General features: G+C 36.8%; 1 protein-coding gene across 4 annotated transcripts in view; it reads left to right on the forward strand.

Moving 5' to 3' along the window:
* The first annotated feature begins 708 nt into the window (after positions 1 to 708).
* clstn1 (calsyntenin 1) overlaps positions 709 to 24,746 on the forward strand; it is a 93,287-nt gene continuing 69,249 nt past the window's right edge. For all 4 annotated transcript variants that reach the window (XM_039755510.1, XM_039755512.1, XM_039755511.1 and 1 more), the window contains exon 1: positions 709 to 977. In XM_039755510.1, the coding sequence (XP_039611444.1) occupies positions 866 to 977 (112 nt within the window). In that variant the 5' untranslated portion in view covers positions 709 to 865. The remainder of the gene's footprint in view (positions 978 to 24,746) is intronic.

Raw genomic sequence — 24,746 nt, forward strand, 5'->3', positions numbered from 1 at the left:
AGTGTATCTAAGATATGTCTGCTCATAGGCCTGGCAGACTGCATCTTTCCAGGACACTGTGAGCTCCGAAATGAGTTTTTTTCTGAAAGACAGCAAGATAAACTGCCTCCAGAACACCCTACCACTTCCAAGAGACATTTCAAACCTCTCAACCACTAGAGTGGCAAGCACCTTCTTCAGGAGATTCCTTGTTTTCATCTGGAGGCAGTAATTACACAGGCAATCTCAAACCCCTGGAAGAAAAAGAGCCATTATGTCGAACAGGTTGAGGCTGACTTGGATTGCATACTCTTTCGATGACCTGTGAATTTACTAATTTCACTCTCTGAAATGTAGGCGACGTAATCTTATTCTCGGGGACATATCAGTGTATCAGTAGCAGTTTTAAAACTCTTGTCCACTCACCCAGCAAGTATTACGTTCAGAATTATGCCGTGCTTGAAAACCCCAAATTCTTAAGGTTTTATCCGTAGGGTTAGTGAAAATGAATGTCTCATCCTAATAACTAATAAATTAAACTAAGATTTTTTTTAATAGCTGAAGAGAAAAAAATGTCAAACAGTATAAGAAAAGCATGAAGGACGGCACAAATCACACACAGCATCCCTTATTCTCTCTCTCTCCCCTGCGCGAGAATCGGCTAGTGGGGTAAGCGAAAGATTTAGCGGTGTTTCGTCGTGCCTGACGTCATAGGAGGCGGGGAGGGCAAGGGAACGAGCCGCTGTGGCAGCCATCTTAGATTCGCCGAGCTCTTCGGCAGCGCATTCCTGGGATTTCTGTATACGATTTATTTTATTTTTTATTTATTTTATTATTATTGTTTTTATTATTTGCACATTCCTCCAGATACATTGTTATTTATTGCATGACGAGGGGCCAATTCAGAGGAGAACGCCAAACAAAAAGGATGCATTTACTGAAATATATAGAGTGGGTTTGTCTGTGGAGTCTATTCTGCGGGATTCAAGCAGCTAAAGGTAAGAAGAAAAAGCGTCAAACGCACAACACTGCGCCACCTGCTTTGCTCTTCGTTACTTTGTAGTTTTGGCGACGTGTCGCCTTAAACGACGCCAATTTTTATTTTTTTAGGCGTGGGTTACATGCTGTTTTGCCAGTATGCGATTGCGAGGGATGCTCAGCTCCAGAGCATCTGATAGTCCGCCTCCTCCCGATTCTCGTCAGTACTGGCGACCCTCTCCCCACCCACCCTTTAAAGTCACGGTTATTGCAGATTTTTCACGTTCATATTATAGCTGTAATAGAGTCCAAACGTTTTCCCCAGTAACGCAAATTATCTCTTTTTTTTCCGCCAGCGTCAAACGATTACTCCCGTTGGGATTGGCAGGATCAGGCTCGCCGCTATTTTTGCGTTTTAGTGCGCCTCTCCGATTTTGTCCCTCAGGTTATGGTTATGTGTTAATCACATGTAAAGTCCGGACATGTTTATAAATCCACTATACTCGTAAATTTCAATTCTTGCCCCATCCCTGCATACTTTGAAGTGTTGTCCACCTGTGTGTACTCCTGAGTATTCACCGCCTCTGTTTTACCTACGAGATCCTGTTTTGGTGTCATTTTACCTGCTTTGCGAATTGTGATGTGATCTTCGATGAAAAGCAATATGAAGAATTACTTGATTTGCCACTGTACGGGTTTCATGAAATTGTTGCTTTATCACTAACGAAAACATTGTAAAGCTCATCTAATCCAGTTCAAAATTGCGGAGTGTATCGGTATCTTCTTAGAGAAGGCAGGCCATTGATATATTGATAAGCATCATTCGCAAAGTAAATTGTATGTGAAATGTAAATCATTTTAATTTAGTTTTTCGTACTTTTCCTAATTTTAATGGACACCACGAGTAATTAAAGTAGACATTTCCTTTGTTTTCAGTTAAAATCGGCGTTTGTCTGCCAAGCTTTTATAAATAGTTAGCACGTCAGTTTAGTAGTTATGTTTGCATTAAAACTGTCAGCTTTACACCCTTTAGCAGTTATTGGCCATCGTTTATCTGCACAGACCCGGCTTATAAATACGTTCGGTTTTCATTAATAGTAATATAAACACAGTACACAACGCTGTACACAAGTATTTGTTATGTAAAAAAAGTTTTCGGTGCTAACTCAGCATTATTCACATCCCAGCAACCTCCTATTCATTCTGAAATTATTGTGGTAATATATCAGATTAGCATTATTGCAGATTTTTAAACCGCTGTGCGATGCTGTTGACTGTTCACATCTTATGGTCAATTGTTTATTACTCACTACAGTAAATAATAGTACCTAGTTACCTGTAATAATTTAAGTAAATGAATAATGAATAACACTAATGTGAAACATTTTTTTTAAACAAAGTAACTGTAGTAACATCTATTAATGAACACAAATTAACTGGGAATGGTTTGGTGCATTCCTTGAGAAGTTGATTTTTTTTTACTGCGTTGCTACATCCATCTTTTTAATTTATGAACAAATTCTTGCACCTTCGATGACATCCTGGTTTTCATTAGTGGAGTTTTGTGAAATATTGATTTTTCTTTTAATTTTAAAGCATTTTGTGCACTTGCGCATTGCAGGCCAGATTTTGCAGTAAGACTGGTTGAAACTGGGTGCTTTTTCAAAGGATGATGATAAGGAAGAAAAGGAGTGTTGCATTAAAATTAATCTGCTTCTTATTTATGTGCTGTATAATTGGAAAGTGAAAATGTTTAACAGACTATCTCAAAATTATCATTTTTTTGTTGTATTAGTTTATCAATAATCAGTTTAACATTTACTTGCACTGTGACAAAATGATAAATCAAAATAACCCAGATTATGAAAAGGGAGACTTTGATAAATCAGAAATTAATGTAATATTAATCACTAAATGCTGTGGGTAAAAATGGGTTTAGTATTGATTTTTGACTAATAGTGGACTTTGGATCAATTGATTGGTAGAATGTCAGCTGTCTTGTATTACAGTCACTCTTAAGAGGATGGACTGTTAAACAGCAATGTAGAGATTCAGTATTTGTGGAGCTTACAGTTTCCTCCCATGTATACTAAAGTTGTGCATCTCAAATTAATTAATAACTCTTAATTAATAGTATTTAAGGTAGTTGAGTTTCTGTCTGTTAGTGAGCTCTGCAGTGAACTTGTACTTGGTTTGTTTCCAGCCTGTTCCCAGTACTACCAGGATATGCTGTGCATGACTCTTAGCATAATAAGCAGGTTTAAAAAAAGTTTTTGTACCAATGACAAATATTCTTTTGTCAGAACTTTTGAATTAGAAATTTTCTGTATATTTATACATATTTAAATCAGTTATTTTTATGCCTGTTTTACATGGCATAATTGCTTCATTTAAATGTGTTGCTGCCCTTTCTGTAATTGCTGGATGTGTTTCAGTTGTTTTTGCATTTTATTATTGTTTACGTGGAATTCTTAAAAAAAAAAAAAAAAATGCTGCCCTAGTTACCTTTCCAATGTTTAATTATTACTGCATTTTCCTATGCTTGATAGTCCTACTGTAATATGGCTAATACCAGAGTGAGAGCTTTCATGCTTTGTATCCTATGCCCATTGTAATTATTAAGCCTGAAACAGTCTTTCTTAACAACAGCAGCAACATTTATTTATATAGAATATTTTCATACAAATTATACAGCTCAATGTGCTTTACATGATGAAAAAAGACAAAATAAATAAAAATTAGGGGAGTACAGAAAAAACAAAAAAACTCCAGACGGCTGGAGAAAAAAAAAATCTGCAGGGGTTCCAGGCCACAAGACCGCCCAGCCCCCTTTAGGCATTCTACCTAACATAAATGATCTCAATCGGTCCTCATGGTATTCAGGGTTCTCATGGAAGAACTTGATGATGACGGTCATGTGGACTTCTGGCCTTTAATCCATCAATGTAGGGACATCACAGTGCTTTGATCAGGTGGTGGTGGTGGCGCTGGTCGCCACCACAGAAAACTGGAAAAAGAACAGAAGAGAAAGTAGGGGTTAGTACAGATTTTGGAGCCACCATGAATAATAATGATAATTAATTGAATATACAGAGCATCAGGATTAAACTAAGATGAAGCTATGAGAAAGCCATGTTAAAGTAATGTGTTTTCAGCAGTGCTTTAAAGTGCTCCACTGTATTAGCCTGGTGAATTCCTATTGGCAAGCTATTCCAGATTTTAGGTGCATAACAGCAGAAGGCCGCCTCGCCGGTTCTTTTAAGTTTAGCTCTTGGAATTCTAAGCAGACGCTCATTTGAAGATCTAAGGTTACGATTTGGAGTGTAAGGTGTAAGACATTCCGAAATATAAGATGGAGCGAGATTATTAAAGGCTTTGTAAACTATAAGCAGGATTTTAAAGTCAATTCTAAATGACAATGGTAACCAATGTAGTGACATCAAAACTGGAGAGATGTGCTCGGATTTTCTTTTCCTAGTTAAGATTCTAGCAGCTGCATTCTGCACTAGTTGCAGTCTTTTTTGGGTGGTCCAGAGAGGAGAGTGTTACAGTAATCTAGTCGACTGAAAACAAAAGCGTTGTTTAATTTCTCAGCATCTTGCAGTGTTATAAGGGGTCTAACATTTGCTATATTTCTTAAGTGGAAAAATGCTGTCCTAGTAATCTGATTAATATGTGATTTAAAATTCAGGTCAGAGTCAATAGTTACCCCTAAATTCCTTACCTCTGTTTTGACTTTTAATCCTAATGCATCAAGTGTATTTCTATTAACCTCATTATATCCATTATTGTCAATCACAAAAATTTCAGTTTTTGTTTGAGAAAATTACTATTCATGCATTCAGAAACACAAGTAAGAGATTGTGTCCGTGAATCAAGAGAGTCGGGGTCGTCAGGCACTATTGATAAGTACAGTCGTGTGCCATCAGCATAGCTATGGTAGCTCACGTTATGTCCCAAGATAATCTGACCTAATGGAAGCATGTAAATCAAAAAGAGCAGCGGGCCCAGGATAGAGCCTTATGGGACACCATATAGAATATCATGTGTCTTTGAAGTATAATTACCACAACTTACAAAGAATTTTCTACCTGCCAGGTAGGAGTCAAACCAATCTACCAAATACCTAAACTGGAAGTATAGCTCATTTGGATAGATTTAAAAAAAGTTGACAAAGTTTCCATTTCAGCTATATGGCTTTGTGAAGAAATGCTTCCCGAATTCAGTATTGAGTGCACTTTCTTTTAATTTTCACTTGTGTCTAAGTATGCACTTCTTAATTAAAGTAATTTTGCTGAATAATTTATATTGATCACTTAAAGAATTTGATAGATCTGGATTAGCGCCCCACACAGCCATCTCCATTCAAGACTGAAGAGATTTAATTCCGTATGTCTTTCAATGTAAAACATGCCTTCTTGTCCACTGCTTTTTCACATCTGTAGAATCTTGGTATGGATACTGCTAGTGCGGTTTTGGTCATTTCCCCCTTATTTGTGAGTTTTCCTTCCACATCCAAAAGGTTTGTGTTATTTCAAGGGTCCATTTTAAATGAGCCTTTTCTGTGTCATTATGCCCCTATGATGGACAGGCCCCTCATCGGTGGTTAACTTTTGCTTTGTACCCAGTAGTGTTGGGATCAACAATATTGAAGCTGATATAGTAAATTAGAAAATGGATAAATGACGTTCATGTAGTAGGCTTACTACAGATGTTGTCTAGTTCTTTTCATAGGATGTGGTTAAAGCCATTGTATTTGTCTCAAGTTTAGCTTAAACTAACTATGCCTGAGTCGCAGATATCTATAGTGCAAGTGGCACAAAAGTAAAAAATGATAACCACAAAATTCAAGAGGTGAGAGCATTACCAGGTGGCATGAACAAAACTGCTGGTGGTGGTGGTGATGGCATTATTAGGGGATGACACGCCTAGATTGGCCGATGTTTCACTCCAGATGACTCATTGGTGTTTATTAAATTAGGCATCTCAAAAACAGATTTCTTTTTTTCAGATTCTGATTTTCTAAGCTCAATGGAAATTTATTTTTAATGCTCCTTTACACAAAGTACTGTGGTACATAAGAAATCGCACATGTCATTTTGCTGCAAGATCTTCTTGTAAACAGAGAGCCGATGGTCAGACTTTAGAAGAAATATTGGCTTCTCCATTAAAGTATATGGAATAATAAACTGAGAATGGGGAAACTGAGGAGTCATCCTGTGTATAGAGAGGAACAGCAGACAATGTTGTTCTGCTGAAGTTGTAGTGTAAGAAAAGAGAATGGTGTTTTTGGAAGAAATGAAATATAATGAGTTCAGATGTTTTCATTTTGTCCTGTAATTAAAATGGATACTGCTTGTCTGAATGTGGATGGTGAGTGAGCTCGTGTTTAGTACAGCAGCTCACATTTTTAATTCAAAAGAGAATAGATACAGAAAAATTGTCCTACCTGCTTAGTAAACAATAGGCATGTTAGATTGGGTTAATTTTACTGGTAAGCTTGTTAAGCATATTAGTCTTGTATCTTTTTGGTACACACAAACATTTTATTTGGATTGTGGATTATAATTATGACATGTATTTTATTTTTTGGCGTGTGTATTATGGGTAAATATTTTGTATGTATGTTTTATCAGTTTTAAAAAAATATGCTTGAAGAGGATTTTATTTATTTTAAGTATATTTTATAGTCGCTAAACAATAAGCTTACAGCATTTTACTTTGAAATGAACAGGTAGTTACTTGTGGTCTGCATTTTAATTGTAAAACTTCCAACTTAATATTGAACATATGGCTTCTATATGACTGGTTATGTATTGAGAATTGAAAAGTTTTAATAACAAGAAATCGGTGATCTGTATCAGCTGGAAATAAAAAAGGAAAAAAAAACCCTAAATGAGGATTCGTAATGGAAAAGGAAAGTAAAAATTCAAACTGGAAGAACGGTTGCACTATTTGTGTAAAGATTTGTCTTGAGATTTGCGAAATAGGCTGAGAAGTTTTAAATTGTGATGGCATGACACATGTTATATGTTTAAAGATGAGTACTTGCAGCTAAAAGTGGAAAAAAAATAATAATTAGGCTGTAACTTCATTTCACCTTGTCTGGCTAAGGCACTTGCTGTCTTGTGTTGTTCTTGTGGAAAACAAGCATTTTTTTCATTCTGCTTTGGTTTAAAAGTTACTTGGAGCTTGGTGTCTAGCTCTATGAGACAATGTCTGATGTACATACTATTGCCCTCTGTGTGATATTTGCATTTTAGAACATAACAGGTATGACAGTACCTTTTAGCTGAGTAATAAGTAAAGGTCTAGTAACCCTTTCAATCTGAGTATGACACTACATTAACAATCCACTCCGGAGTTATTGACTGTTCTTTCCACCAACCAACATTCTTCTTTTATTTTGTGTTTACCTTACCTATGTGTTCTTGTTGATTTACTCTGAGGACATGATTTTTCTTCCCCAGGTGTAGTGACTCTAAATTTGGCCAATTGCAAATGAGTTTGTTTGCCTTCATGCAATAGCAGTCTATATAGGACTGCCTTTGCCTTCCTTTGGCTTCTCATTGTCTTCAGAAAGTAGATGATGAATGTACAGAGACATCTGTATCTGTGCTGATATAAATTGGTTTTGATGTTTCAGAATTACATTTATACTTTTTATGTATGCAATGGCAGGGAGCCAAAGTATATATAGTTATATACAGTATGTACAGTGGTGTGAAAAACTATTTGCCCCCTTTCTGATTTCTTATTCTTTTGCATGTTTGTCACACAAAATGTTTCTGATCATCAAACACATTTAACCATTAGTCAAATATAACACAAGTAAACACAAAATGCAGTTTTTAAATGATGGTTTTTATTATTTAGGGAGAGAAAAAAAATCCAAACCTACATGGCCCTGTGTGAAAAAGTAATTTCCCCCTTGTTAAAAAATAACCTAACTGTGGTGTATCATACCTGAGTTCAATTTCCGTAGCCACCCCCAGGCCTGATTACTGCCACACCTGTTTCAATCAAGAAATCACTTCAATAGGAGCTGCCTGACACAGAGAAGTAGACCAAAAGCACCTCAAAAGCTAGACATCATGCCAAGATCCAAAGAAATTCAGGAACAAATGAGAACAGAAGTAATTGAGATCTATCAGTCTGGTAAAGGTTATAAAGCCATTTCTAAAGCTTTGGGACTCCAGCGAACCACAGTGAGAGCCATTATCCACAAATGGCAAAAACATGGAACAGTGGTGAACCTTCCCAGGAGTGGCCGGCCGACCAAAATTACCCCAAGAGCGCAGAGACGACTCATCCGAGAGGTCACAAAGACCCCAGGACAACATCTAAAGAACTGCAGGCCTCACTTGCCTCAATTAAGGTCAGTGTTCACGACTCCACCATAAGAAAGAGACTGGGCAAAAACGGCCTGCATGGCAGATTTCCAAGACGCAAACCACTGTTAAGCAAAAGAACATTAGGGCTTGTCTCAATTTTGCTAAAAACATCTCAATGATTGCCAAGACTTTTGGGAAAATACCTTGTGGACTGATGAGACAAAAGTTGAACTTTTGGAAGGCAAATGTCCGTTACATCTGGCGTAAAAGGAACACAGCATTTCAGAAAAGAACATCATACCAACAGTAAAATATGGTGGTGGTAGTGTGATGGTCTGGGGTTGTTTTGCTGCTTCAGGACCTGGAAGGCTTGCTGTGATAGATGGAACCATGAATTCTACTGTCTACCAAAAATCCTGAAGGAGAATGTCCGGCCATCTGTTCGTCAACTCAAGCTGAAGTGATCTTGGGTGCTGCAACAGGAAAATGACCCAAAACACACCAGCAAATCCACCTCTGAATGGCTGAAGAAAAACAAAATGAAGACTTTGGAGTGGCCTAGTCAAAGTCCTGACCTGAATCCAATTGAGATGCTATGGCATGACCTTAAAAAGGCGGTTCATGCTAGAAAACCCTCAAATAAAGCTGAATTACAACAATTCTGCAAAGATGAGTGGGCCAAAATTCCTCCAGAGCTGTAAAAGACTCATTGCAAGTTATCGCAAACGCTTGATTGCAGTTATTGCTGCTAAGGGTGGCCCAACCAGTTATTAGGTTCAGGGGCAATTACTTTTTCACACAGGGCCATGTAGGTTTGGATTTTTTCTCCCTAAATAATAAAACCATCATTTAAAACTGCATTTTGTGTTTACTTGTGTTATATTTGACTAATGGTTACATGTGTTTGATGATCAGAAAGATTTTGTGTGACAAACATGCAAAAGAATAAGAAATCAGGAAGGGGCAAATAGTTTTTCACACCACTGTGTGTATATATATATATATATATATATATATATATATATATATATATATATATATATATATATATATATATATATATATATATACACACACTCACCTAAAGGATTTTTAGGAACACCTGTTCAATTTCCCATTAGTGCAATTATCTAATCAACCAATCACATGGCAGTTTCTTCAATGCATTTAGGGGTGTGGTCCTGGTCAACACAATCTCCTGAACTCCAAACTGAATGTCAGAATGGGAAAGAAAGGTGATTTAAGCAATTTTGAGCGTGGCATGGTTGTTGGTGCCAGACGGGCCGGTCTGAGTATTTCACAATCTGCTCAGTTACTGGGATTTTCACGCACATCCATTTCTAGGTTTACAAAGAATGGTGTGAAAAGGGAAAAACATCCAGCATGCGGCAGTCCTGTGGGCGAAAATGCCTTGTTGATGCTAGAGGTCAGAGGAGAATGGGCCAACTGATTCAAGCTGATAGAAGAGCAACTTTGACTGAAATAACCACTCGTTACAACCGAGGTATGCAGCAAAGCATTTGTGTAGCCACAACATGCACAACCTTGAGGCGGATGGGCTACAACAGCAGAGGACCCCACCGGGTACCACTCATCTCCACTACAAATAGGAAAAAGAGGCTACAATTTGCACGAGCTCACCAACATTGGACAGTTGAAGACTGGAAAAATGTTGCCTGGTCTGATGAGTCTCGATTTCTGTTGAGACATTCAAATGGTAAAGTCAGAATTTGGCGTAAACAGAATGAGAACATGGATCCATCATGCCTTGTTACCACTGTGCAGGCTGGTGGTGGTGGTGTAATGGTGTGGGGGATGTTTTCTTGGCACACTTTAGGCCCCTTAGTGCCAATTGGGCATCGTTTAAATGCCACGGGCTACCTGAGCATTGTTTCTGACCATGTCCATCCCTTCATGACCACCATGTACCCATCCTCTGATGGCTACTTCCAGCAGGATAATGCACCATGTCACAAAGCTCGAATCATTTCAAATTGGTTTCTTGAACATGACAATGAGTTCACTGTACTAAAATGCCCCCCACAGTCACCAGATCTCAACCCAATAGAGCATCCAAACAATTCTCCATCGACTGCAAGATGCTACCCTATCAATATGGGCCAACATTTCTAAAGAATGCTTTCAGCACCTTGTTGAATCAATGCCACGTAGAATTAAGGCAGTTCTGAAGACGAAAGGGGGTCAAACACCGCATTAGTATGGTGTTCCTAATAGTCCTTTAGGTGAGTGTATATATACTGGGTGGGCCATTTATATGGATACACCTTAATAAAATAGGAATGGTTGGTGATATTAACTTCCTGTTTGTGGCACATTAGTATATGTGAGGGGGGAAACTTTTCAAGATGGGCAGTGACCATGGTGGCCATTTGGAAGTCAGCCATTTTGGATCCAACTTTTGTTTTTTCAATAGGAAGAGGGTCATGTGACACATCAAACTTATTGGGAATTTCACAAGAAAAACAATGGTGTGCTTGGTTTTAACGTAACTTTATTCTTTCATGAGTTATTTACAAGTTTCTCTTTGTTTACAGCCATTGACATGTCGCAGAGGTTAACACGTGAGGAGCGGATAGAAATTGTGTTGATGTCTGGTGAACGCAGTAACCGGGTCATTGCAGCAGATTTCAATGCAAGACACCCTACGAGACCACCCATCTCCCATGCTACAGTTAGCAAACTGCTTGCTAAGTTTCGTGAAACTGGTTCAGTGTTGGATTTGCCAAAATGTGGACGCATGAAAACTGTCACTAATGAAGAAACATCAGTGGCTGTCCTAGCTTCATTCAGCAAGAGCCCACAGCGTAGCACTCGCCGCATGTCACTGGAGAGTGGCATTAGTCGAACATCCCTTCGGCGGATATTAGCTACTCACAAATGGCACCCTTACAAACTCCAGCTACTGCAGCATCTCAACGAGGATGACCCAGATCGGCGCACTGAATTTGCAGAATGGGCAAAACAAAATTGGAACAGGACCCTCAGTTTATGCAGAAGATTTTGTTCAGTGATGAGGCAAACTTTTATGTGAATGGTGAAGTTAACAAACAAAACCACCGCTATTGGTCTGACACTAACCCACATTGGATAGATCCCTCCAAGACTGTTGGAACAAAAAATTGATGGTATGGTGTGGTATATGGGGTACAAAGATAGTGGGGCCATTCTTCATCAATGGAAACCTCAAGGCCACTGGATATGCGAAATTGCTACATGATGATGTGTTTCCCTCTTTATGCACTGAAGCTGGCACGCTCCCTGAGTTTTTCCAGCAAGATGGTGCACCACCACATTATGGGTGTCGGGTCCGAGCATTCCTAGATGAACAGTTTCCTGGAAAGTGGATTGGTCCTCGTGGGCCAGTTGAATGGCCCCCAAGGTCTCCCGATCTGACCCCCCTTAGACTTTTATCTTTGGGGTCATCTGAAGGCAATTGTCTATGCTGTGAAGATACGAGATGTGCAGCACCTGAAACTACGGATACTGGAAGCCTGTGCTAGCATTTCTCCCGGTGTTGCTATCAGTGTGTGAAGAGTGGGAGAAGAGGGTTGCATTGACAATCCAACACAATGGGCAGCACATTGAACACATTTTATAAGTGGTCAGAAACTTGTAAATAACTCATGAAAGAATAAAGTTACGTTAAAACCAAGCACACCATTGTTTTTCTTGTGAAATTCCCAATAAGTTTGATGTGTCACATGACTCTCTTCCTATTGAAAAAACAAAAGTTGGATCCAAAATGGCTGACTTCCAAATGGCCACCATGGTCACCACCCATCTTGAAAAGTTTCCCCCTCACATATACTAATGTGCCACAAACAGGAAGTTAATATCACCAACCATTCCCATTTTATTAAGGTGTATCCATATAAATGGCCCACCCTGTTGTATATATATATATATATATATATATATATATATATATATATATATATATATATATATATATATATATATATATATATATATATATATATATATATATCACAACTTTATAAATTCAGGCAGGTATTTAAATAAAAATAAAGCAACACCCCCCAGCCTACTTTCTGTATGTCACTGTATTATATAATTTTCAGTTAAGATTGGTTATTCTTTTGTACCTACCATTTCTGTATGCAGTGTTTTATTGCCACCCCTTGTATTTTGTGCTTGGAGCATCTTTTGATACTTTTTTGTTTGAAACTAAGCTAGAATAGCACCAGTCATCTTCCGTACATCTTCTATTTGGTTTCATTATGATTTTTAAAGGTTGGGATAAAAATAGAAGCACAAGAACATTGTTATATTTGTTTAACTTGATGTATCATAAATACTTTAAGGACTCCTGACTTTTTACTTTTTTGCACTTCATTGCAGACGTAATAATTTCTGTAGCAGAGCTAAGACTTGCAGAGCAACATCTTTTAGAATGTAGAAACTGCCTTTTTTGGCTGCCTGCATAATAAAATTAATTCCTTCTGTGTTTCAACAGATGGCATACTGAAAATGTGAATACTGCAGCAGTATTTGTAATTTGAAATGCTTTATCCACATTTAAGTGTGTAGATATATTTTGGTGTTCGTGTGTGAACAAACTACACTACAAACAAGGTTTTAGACTCTTCTACCATCTAATGCAGGGCTTAAAGTTTGATTTTTACTCAATTTAGAGCATTGCACAACACACTCTGAGAAATCAGAGGGGCAAGAAACCTCAGCTGAAGTTGCAAATAGTATTAAGCTGCAGTGAAGCTCTACTACATAAAAATACCATTGTTACTTGGAGTTTTTATCACTACTTGAGAGAACTGAATAATGAACATGTTTTGAATATGGCAGTTTAACAATTTATGGTAAAATAACACAATGATCATTATTACATTTTTAAATATTGATATATTTATTTTCAAAAAGTATTTTAATATGAAAAATTCTAATGTCAATTGTTGGTGAACAGCTCTACTGCAAATATACTGTAAGTGCTCAACTCACAAGAAGTGACCCAAAGCTAAATTTAGACAGTGTACTAATGTGAGTGTGGGTGTTAAGTACCATAACTAACTGTTCCCAGTCTTACTGTGGAGACTGCTGAGATACTTGAAGTCCATTTCTGCATTATAAAACTATTTAAGTGGGATGATTTGGGCCAAAAAAATGTTGTTAGGGATAATAGAGTGATAATTTTTTTAATATAAGTATATAATTAATTTTAAATTCAGTCATTTAAAAATGAGATGATTTTTTGTGGTGCAGAGTCAAATCACAGTATTGTTTTACAGCATACGAATGTTAGTTTCTTCATGGTATTGTGGCTTAAGTATTGTCATAATATTGTGTTGTGGGTTCCCTGCCAATTTTCAAGAATAGCCACATGTTAATCATGATAATAAATAATAATAATAATAAGTTTTATTTATATAGCGCCATTCACATGCTCAAGGCGCTTTACAGAGTTTAAGAAAGAACGACAGGGTATACAGTATATAGCATTGTACTAAACCAGATAGATAAAGAAGAGTAAGATAGTAAATTCAGAGAAAAGCGTAACAGACAACATAATTGATAATCTAGCACACACACATACAGGTTGCATGAGCATCTTGACAAAGAGGTAAACTGAGAGAAGGGTAATCAAGTCAGGAAGAGCTAAAAGCCTTCCTGAACAGGTGAGTTTTGAGTTGTTTTTTAAAAGAATTCATGGAGTCAGCTGGCCTGATTAATTTCGGTAGGTCATTCCAGAGTCTGGGCGCTATACAGCTGAAAGCCCTGTCACCCATGGAGCGTAGATTAGTGTGGGGCACAACAAGATTGCCAGAATCGGAGGACCTTAGTGGGCGGACAGACACATAGTGATGTAGAAGGTGACTGATGTAGTTTGGCGCAAGGTCGTTTAAGGCTTTGTAGGTTATTAGTAGTATTTTATATTCGATTCTGTAAGATACAGGGAGCCAGTGAAGGTGGAGCAGGATGGGTGTTATGTGCTCGCTGCTGCTGGTTTGAGTAAGGACTCTTGCAGCCGAGTTTTGAAATCATGGAGTGCAAAGTCATGTAAAAACCTAGTATATTGTAAATTTAGAGTTGTGAAACACTAGTATCTTTTATATAATAAAATGTGATTTTAATAGTATAGTAAATATATTGTAAACCTTATACTCGTAATACCCCACTTTATTATAAAAGACACACATGAAAACTCAAATTAATGTAACATGTTAAAACATACTGCTTCACAAAAACGATTCACTCTCTGCACAAACTGTCAAGCTCAAAGAGAAAGCAGAGCTGGGAACATTTCACTGTGCTTGTAGTGTGCACAAGAAACCCAGACAAAATCTCTTTTGTTTGCTCGAACTATCCATCCATCCATCCATCCTCTTCCGCTTATCCGAGGTCGGGTTGCGGGGGCAGCAGCTTAAGCTGAGAGGCCCAGACTTTCCTCTCCCCGGCCACTTCTTCCAGCTCTTCCGGGAGAATCCCAAGGCGTTCCCAGGCCAGCCGGGAGACATAGTCCCTCCAGCGTGTCCTGGGTCTTCCCCGGGGCCTCCTCCCGGTTGGATGTGCCCGAACACCTCACCAGGAGAGGTCCAGGAGGCATCCTGATCAGATGCCCGAGCCACCTCATCTGACTCCTCTCGATGCGGAGGAACAGCGGCTGTACTCTGAAATATATAATAATAATATAATCTTTTTCTAGTTTTGCCCCATTTTGTTGCTGGAAGGCACATCCCATATCTTTTATTTATACACTTTGAGTATATACATGTCTTGTAAATGAAACAAACAAATTACTAAATGTTGAATTGTAATTTAAGTGTCTCCTCCACATTATACTTATTTATTTAGAAAATTTTTTTTTTTTTTTTACTCAGCAGTTCATACAAATTCTTTAATAATGAATTGGAGTTTTTAACCAGGAAATCACAATAGTAACAATACAATACATTGTTAAAGGGTATGTAGTAGATAAAAAAAAGTGCTGTGGCAATAATCTTTAGTAATCAAGAAGCTAACCATTCAATATTACAGAAAGGATGATCTTAGAAGTAATGTGCAAAAGCAGAAATTCAAAATATGACACCATGCCAGCATTGCATAGCTTGTCGGGTGAAACATGATGACAAAATTAGTATGAGGTAAAAACAAAAATCTACTCTTTTATAATATCTGCTTTTGCTTTCAAATAAAACCTTTTTTTTTAATAAATCTAAATTTATATTGGAATTGTGAAATTTGATATGATAGCCCTAATTGTCAGTATTAAGAAACGAAACCAGCTTTTACTTGCTGCGAGGGATCCTTAAAAACTCTAGTCTAAAACAGCAGTATATTATGAGTCTCAGGTTCAGAAATGAAATCAGGAGCAGAACAACAGGTTTAGGGTACTGTATTTAAAATCTTTTCTTTGTGCAATGTATGAATTGTACATTCTGAATGCTGGTGACATCAAGCAGTCAAATGTCTATTAGGCTTGTTCCATTCTTGAACACTACAAGCTAGACTTGCTCTATCCAAAAATTAATTATTTTAATTGAAAACCTTTTTTTGTTACTTTCTGAGCACATCTGACCTCATCCTGCTGCCACCTACAAGCCTGTTATTGACAGTAGCAGGTCTTTGTTATCCAAGCCAGAAGTTTTTATATGTATTTGAGGAGGTTGTTGTTTGATTTTTATCATATTATTTTGTGGGAGCTTCTGTAAAATTTTAGCTTCTACTTGGGTACAAATAAAGCATAATCAAGTGTAGTAAAGTAGATGAAAAGTCCTAAAATGTGTGTGAAATGAGTTACAAAAGGGTGTGTTTAAGAAACAGAAGGTTGTCTGTTTTACTAATTACGATACAATTTAAACAATGAGATTACAAAATCATGAAAGCAGTTATTAAAAACATCTCATTTATAAAATACTCCAGGCCCCAGACTGATCTTAGTGTAAGGTAAAAATAAATAGCCAATCTGTTACATTTGAATGTCAGTTTTAGTTTGGATCATATCTTATCTGCATACATTAATCATTTTCAAGCTTTGTAGTTTTGATATTAGAAAAATTTGTACCGCTCTGAGATCCGGCACGATTATAATACGCGCTGTCCTCCTTGAGAGGCAGCAAAAGAAAAAAAAAAAACAAATAATCTGGGGTGCGAGTGACCAACACTACTTTTCTACTACACCACTTCAATTATAGATACACACCAATAAAAGCAGGGTCAAGAAAAAATGACTATTGGAAGACAGTACACATGATCACTGTAATAATAACAAAAAACCTTATACACATAATATCGCGCTGTAGCGCATCCCCTCCCCACACAAATCACGACACAACCACTTGAAAACATACATTATTAATAAAGATTTAAGCAAAATGAAAACACAACAAAAAAAAACCAATGGATTTATAGTCTTTTAAATGTTATCTGTACAGTAGCGTTGAGCTCAGTCTGTAGTGGGGAATGAGGTGCTGACCATATCTTTTGTTCCAGGAAATGTACCGATTAACTGTTTCTTGAGCTGGCTCGTCAAGACCTCTCCCGTATTCCTTTCTCCCGAAAGTAAAAATAATTAGATTGGAAATGAACCCAGGTTCACCTGACGATATCCAAGAGGTGTTAATCCTTTCCCTTGTGCCTTTTTCTGTTATGGCCTCCTCCTCTCTCCTAGCTCTTCTCTCTTCCTTTTTTCCCGCCACCTATTTACATATGGATAGCTCCTTCCCGTACAGTCTGTTGGCCCTCCAAGCCAGGTACTCCCCTCCCTCTGTATAAAGAGCCGTCCTACACATAAAGGCACACCACAAAAACAGATATGGGAAAAGGTACAAACTTACAGGTACATACACATTCTGGTCGACCGTTACAAGTTGCTACTCTGTAAAACATCTGAACTAACATCAATTCCTTCAGTTGTGACACACATACACGGATGTGACACAAGAGAACAAGGGAACTTGTATTATGGTTGCACAATGCTCCATTAACTTAACAGACCAGAGAAGCACTAATGTTGCACTGGGTGAAACTGGTGTTGGTTTCAAAGTCTTCACTTGCGTCCTTGAATGGTTTAAAGAATGAGGTGATGAATTTGAGGGTAGTAATACTGCTGCTTTCAGTCTTGTCACGTTTTCTTTTCCCAGACAAGATAGGTGCGATGTCTTAATGTTGTTCCAAAACCAAATTTAAGTTCCATCTGGTCTCAACAGATTTTTTTAGCTTTTCTAGAAATTTTCTAGCTTGCCCTGCTGCCGTGAATGTTTGAAATATGTGACCAGTTTATTTACATCAGCTAGGACCTGAACTACCTCTGGTGAGCTTTCCATCATGGCTGAAGCAAACGCACTTGAAAGCATCACTCTTAGTATTTGTGTATTGCAGTACAGCCTTGTTAATTCTTGTAGAGCAGAAATAATAGCTCTACAATCTGTGATAATAACTACTTTCTTAGCCACTGCCAGTGCATCAATACCAAACAATCTGAGGTTCTACAGCAGGGGACTGAGAAAGTTGGCAATAGTTTATGAGATGATACTTTCCTCATATGGTGCTGTAAAAGGCATCCTTGATTGCAGTAGAAACTGGTCATTAATGTAGTAAATAGTTGAAGCAAGGAAGGAAATTTTGAGATAATTTACTGTCCAGATGTCAGCAGTAATAGCACATACAAATTTATAAATGATTGTTTTGATTATATCAACAACCTTAAAGAAAAATTCCACCCAAAAATATATTTTTTATTTGTTATTTATTTGTTTTACCCTATGCACTTTGTAGTGGTGGCCGAGAAAAATATTTATTCTCTTGTTTTCCTGCACAATAGACAGAAAGGAGTTTATGACATAACTGAAGGCAGCATTGACGAGTGTACAATGGTAAATCATGCGAAAAATGTTCATGGGAAAATAAGAAAAAAATCTTGTATTAGTCCTGTCACAGAATCCACATGTCCATTATCCAGTCTCATGCTCTAAATGTTCTGTTATATAGTTACTTTCTGAATGATCAGCATGCACATAAACAGGAAACCTAAACCCTCATGGGAAAGACTATAATAACTATATTTTTCATTTTTTTGTATCTGCATTCTGACCGCCTACTCCTGACTACATGACTATAGTCTACTCACCCATCATCTGCTCACTACTTTCAAATTTGGTCCCACACTACACAACCTTAAATCTGGTCCTGTGGGTGCAGACCTTCTCTATGCGAGTGAACAATGGGTTGCATTTAACATGCAATGAAACTTTTTATTTGATCTTTTTTGCTTGTGTATGAAGGAATCCTAAATTCTCTTGTGAATGAAATATAAATCTGCAATCAAGCATTTCGCTTACCAGCTTCTCCAAATTAAAATGAGGTTCTATAGGCAGTCCTCCATTTGAAAACTTAAAAGTACTTGTGCTTATTGGACAGAATGTTGTCTTTTTCATTGATATATATACAAATGAGTGTGCATAATCTTGTTTAAATGGCTAAGGAGAACTTGGCAATCAGTTAATATTTTTGAAGCTTACTTGATAGCCCCACTGCATCGCTCTAAGATAACCCTTCCACTGAAAAATAACATTTTATTAAGTTAAATAATAGTGTTAAACATGCCAAACACACTTGAAAGCATCACTCTTAGTATTTGTGTATTGCAGCACAGCCATGTGAATTCTTATAAGTAGATTGGAATAATGTTTTAATAATTGAAATACAAACTATTCATAGAGTATTTCTGATTGTTTTCACATTTCCGTGTTATTCATTTTCAGTTTATTGTTTGGTTACAACATTTGTTTTATGTTTAAAAACAGTTTAGTCCACACATCAGGTTTGTTGACCTGTCTTTTCGTGATAAATTATTCTATAGGCAGTTCCATGTTATTATTCAACAATTTGCTGATATTAGTTATGATTATTTGACTTTTATGTTAATTTATTATGCCATTTTTTCATTATGTCCTTTTTTTGATAATGTATAAGTATTTTTATCAGTTTGCAATTATGGTCAATAGAAAAACTTTTTGCATTTATTAGTAATGATGAGCATACATACATAAAATGAGATTTCGCTTTGAGAAAAAAGACCCTTGAAGCTTGCTTTGTCTGCTGTTGGAACACCTGCCTAACTTTAATGGTCTGTGTTTGGCTATGAATATTTGCTTTAAGGGTGCAGTTTTAGTTATTTTGTACAGATGAAACATGAGTACCCATAAGCAAGGACCTGCAGGTGAGCAGCTCTTGAGTGTTGAGAAACCGAGAAATTTCTAGCTGGCTGAACTGTAGAAACGCAAAACGTGGAAAATACTCCTAGCCGGCAAGAGATTGCCTTAAACATGTAAATATTAATGATATTTAAAGATTAAAAAAGTTATATTCCAGTTATTCACCATTTACTAAACTGTTCCATGCAACTTAGGTTTTTGTTGTTTCATGTAACACAAAATAAATAACATTTTTTTAAACATTGTCTTGTGTTCATTTTCTGCCTGTAACCATAAAATGCTGTTTTGTCTCTGATTTCAGTTTTCAGGATATTTTTTTCTGATTCGAAAGAGCACCATTTTTAAAGATGTTTTTTCTTTCTGCTTGCTATAGAGCTGTCTATATTACCTTTTTCCTTATCACTTGTGTTAAATCTGCTTTTTTCAACGTGGAATACTTTATTATTATTTTTTTTACTGTTTGTAATATGTTTCCTTCCTTTCTGTGTTAATTTACTGAGTTTGTTCATGGGTAGCACTTTTTTTCTTTGAATCCTTATTAATTAATTTGATAGTCAATATTATTTGCTGTTTAAGCTATTTTGTTTTGAAAAAGTTATTTTTACCTCATCCAGGCATTTTCTGGTGTTTTGTTGTATAGTCGTAGACAAAGCTGAACGTAGAATGGGTGGAAATATTAGTTGTGTACAAATAATTTTGAAAAATGCAACTGAAATAATTATAAGTTGTATTCACTATTAGCGGCTGACACCACCACTTTTTTTTTTTTTTTTTTGTTTTAATAATTTTCTCTGCAGTTATTTAAGTATAGTTTTACCTACCATCACCAAGCACTGCTGGTCTCATGCTTAGAGTTTACACGTCAATTATATGTAGGCACCAAATACACAAGTTTACTGGCTAAGGCTTAAACAGCAGGTGTTTTCTTGGTTGATTGGTTGGTAGGTGGTTATTTGAGCAGAATTTGCAGCCTTTTTGGATGGCTAGTACCTAGTAGTGATTTAAAGTGTGATTGAGTAGCAGTTCTTTAGATGGTGACAAGAAGATAGATACATGATAACAGCAAACTGTTTTTAATGATACTACTCCTGAATCTGCGTAGTGAGAAGCTCTGCTGCTGTTCAGTGAATCTCTAGGTGACAAAACAGATATACTGTATTAGGTTTAGATTATGCCTGATAGTATTTAAATCTGTTCAATATAATTATGACTGTGACCAACAGACCTGCCTAGGAAAGAACTGATACAGCACCACACACAAAAACCATCTGCAAGCGGAATACAGTGATGTCAGTCATGATGAGATGTTTTTTTGCCGTGTTTATATTAGGTATAATTGGGAAGACTTGAGTTACAATGTGGTCAATGAAATCTCTATGTGAAATACTTTCTAATATGAACAGTGAAGAGGATATTTTACTGTAAAGTGATATTGCTGCTTATATGCCAAATATAAATCTGGTGTATGCTCATCTAGAGTCAGTCAGCAGCAGCGGAACAAGTAATTGATTTGTGTGAAGCCCCCTTGTTGTGTTGTTCTGTTTGTTAGTAAATTAGCAAAAATAGTCTTGGCTCTTTGGCTTCATTGAACATTACATTTTCCTGGATTTTTTTTACACAGCTGGATATACATAATTTACAAAATGGCACCTGAATAACCAATTCAAGGAAAATTTTGAAGCCACAAGCTTTTAAAATACAGTTAAAAGTGTGTGTGTGTAGAATTAATCACTCGAAATAGATTTTAATGCTTTTCCTATGGCAAAGAGGTAAACGTACATGCCTTTACGCTGCTCTATTGCAGAATGCAAAAGTGTCTATTGATCAAAAATAAGTTGGCTTAGAGGGTACTAAAAGATTTTGGTGCATCTTCAGTATCCCTTTGACAAATATAATTGATCCTCAGAAATTACATGGCAAGTCTAATGTAAGTATTGACAGCAATACATCTGAATAACAATCTATATCAAGTGATTCATTCTACACACTTAACTATATTTTAGAAGCTTGTGGCTTCAAGAACATCCTTGAATTGGTTTTGGTAAAGTTAAACAATCATTGTAATGTGTCTTTTTTGTTGTAAAACCGGCTATGAAGTTGCAGGGAAAACTTAGCTTTTCAAGGTGACAAATTGCTTCAGCAACGAAGAGGTTTAACCTTCATAGCATTGCACTTTTCTCAAAAAAACATGTAAAAAGTGTTACATTTTTTTGGCTTGAAAAATTACATTTTTATTAAATCTCATCTTTCTACTGTAAAACATGCAAAACACAAAATATAAAGTCGTAAGTGTAGAAAGTATAATAATGATACAAATAATAATAATATGTACAGCACACTGCACATGTGCAAGTGACATGAGTGTCACTTTTGGATTCACCAGAATCACTTTCAGTTTTGCTGAAAGTTTTAATTTCACTGACTGAAGACAGATTCACCCCGTCATCAATGCTGACGAGAGGCGTTTCTTATGAGACGAGGAGGCTAGGAAAAGATGTGTTTACACTGTTGCCTGGGTCACGCTTACATAAGACACGCTTATACTGTTGCCTGAGTAAGGCTCAGCACTAACCCTGTTGGCACTTTTACAGTCCGAGTAATCCCCAGGTCTTGCGTGAGACGTGTCTAAACCACTGCCCGAGTGACACTGGAGACAAACACATTTAGCACTGTTTTTATAGCCTGAGTGACGCTCGGGTCTAACGCTAAGGAGAATGTGCTCAACTTATTAAATGCTTTGCGGATCAACTTGTGGCACAAACGCTGAGTAGACCTGCAAATGAAAACTGTGTCTTAGTCATCACAGAGTGTGGAACCTGTGTATCCTGAAGAGATAATGTGCTTTAAACAGTCTTGGATAAGCTGATCTTAAATATGGCCTTGTTCAAGGAATAAAATCTACATTTAATAATGCAGGCCAACATAACTGCTGACAAGATAAAATCTGTGCATTGGGTCAGAGCCAAAATTAGTATGGATGCATCAAGTGGAGAAGGTCATTAATAACAGGAATGATAAGAGAACGTCTGCTGTTATTTAACTATTGTAATGTAGAGGTTGTGCAGACTTGAGTGATTATTGCTCAGATTACTCATCAAAGGACAGTTTCCAGACATGTCTCACAGTAGTTTGTGTAGGTCATCTTAACAAAAGAGCCTTACTGTACATATTTCAGGAGTGTTTTGTATTTAGTTGAGATCACGCTTGTTACCCATGTCAGTTGTACCTATGTGAACGAAGCATTTCTGCACAAAACAGGAAAAAATCAAAACTACACCATTCACCTAATGTCGGTAATGTTGGAAGATTTGTTCAGGATCACCTCAGAAGGCACTTCACTTACGTTTGATACTTAGCCGTCTGTGTGGTGCTAGCTCTAAGAGGAAGAGGACTATGCATGATGGCCAAATGACACTGATGTTTTGTTGTGTTGGTGATACCTGTACTGCCTCAGAAAGAAATGACTAGACACTTAGTTTGTGACTCTATTTAGTTTTAAGTTCTAAGACAAAAGTACGTAATTTTGAGCAAAAGGCAAATTGGCAGTCAGAGGTCAATCCTAATGAAGAAGTGCAAGAATCAGACAAAACACAGAGGTTAATATGGCCAAAGGCACAAAATAATAGACACATTGTCTTTTTTATGTTAAAATGAACAATACTTTTTTAGTTGATAAATTACAGAAACAATAATTTTAGGAGCCAGTTGCTCCCATGCATATTTTTAGTCTTGAGCCCTGCATCATTATTCTCTGCATAGATTTATTATTTAGCATGCTACTATTTTTATTGAGCATACTAGTTTATGATGCTGTGCAGACAACTTAAGATTACAGTTTAGGTTATACTCTGCAGTTTAGTCATGAATCCTTTTTGAAAGATGTTAGGTGTATGTATGGATGTATTCAGCTACATTTGTACTGAGGATGTTAAAACATTTAGCAAATTTCTTTAATTTTGCATAAAGAATCACATGGCATTAATATGTTTACATGGAATCAGAAATTAATGTCAAATTACAGTAACTCAAAACTGGCATGTTTGATTTTGAGTTTAATTTTGGAACTGTTTGGTCACATGGAGCACACTATACCTCTAGAACATCAGCTAGCTTGACAACACACTCTGTAATTTCCATGTTTCATTTTTATACAGGTGGGTGACGCTTGTATGATGGGAAGTGGGGTTTCAAATGTGTAGCATGCATTTTTCAGTCTGCTGTTAGGATGCCTTGTGCACACTTGCTCACTCAGGGCTATGGCAGACACGGGTTATAAAACAGTTTGTCAGATGCAGCCGATTCTGCCCATTTATGTTTTGTTTTTTAGCTATTTATTTTAAAATAACTAAAATAGAAAAGGAATTTGAACTGTACGTGTGGTTAACTTTATTTAACTAGATAAAACCCAAACCTGTTTACATAAAGTAGAGTACATCAGGTTTTTAGTTTACACATACATGCACCCATCTATTATTGTAAGAAATGCCAGGAGGTGAGTGACCCTATGTAAGGAAGGTCTATTTTGAAAAATATTGTTCATCCCAGGTACACCATGATACACAGGTAGAAAGAATATATGATCTTTTAGAAAAGAGATTTCTTTTGTATGGGAACATAAACACTCAAACTCATAAAAAGTAAATACATTAGTTAGGGAATCCTAAGTGAGGGAAATCATTTGCCAAACCATTCCCCTGTGCCTAGGAGATTCGGCATACTCTGAGATGGACGGACAATCCTCTACACCTCTAAAACACATTTAAAAGAGAGATGATGTCAGGAACTGAAAAAAAAACATGGAGGTTTTGACAGCAATCTTATTGACTACAGTATGAGCATATAGATTTCTGTTACTCTATATATAAAAAAAAAAAAACTAATGCACTGAAATGACACAATCACTCATAGGCTCCTGGACAGTTACAGTCTGAAAGTTGCGATCATGTCTCTGCTCCAGTGTAAAAACACAACATTTTAAAAACTCACAGAATTTTCTTTTGCAAAAAGATCAATTGTGAACAACATAGCATTTTGTGCAACACCAGACTTTCCATGCATCTGTAAGCAGAAAAAGCAGCAAGTAACGCGTCAAACTCACTGACATCGAAAGCTGTTATATGATGATAAACATTAGTTATTGTAGTCAGCATGTTGTGTCCTGAAACAAAGAACATTCTGATACTTTTTTCTTCTTGTGCCCATACTAAGCTAAACGGTATTTCAGTCTCACTAATGTACGCTTTCT

Source organism: Polypterus senegalus, chromosome 6 (genome assembly GCF_016835505.1).
Source record: "Polypterus senegalus isolate Bchr_013 chromosome 6, ASM1683550v1, whole genome shotgun sequence".
NCBI classification, from domain to species: Eukaryota; Metazoa; Chordata; class Cladistia; order Polypteriformes; family Polypteridae; genus Polypterus; species Polypterus senegalus.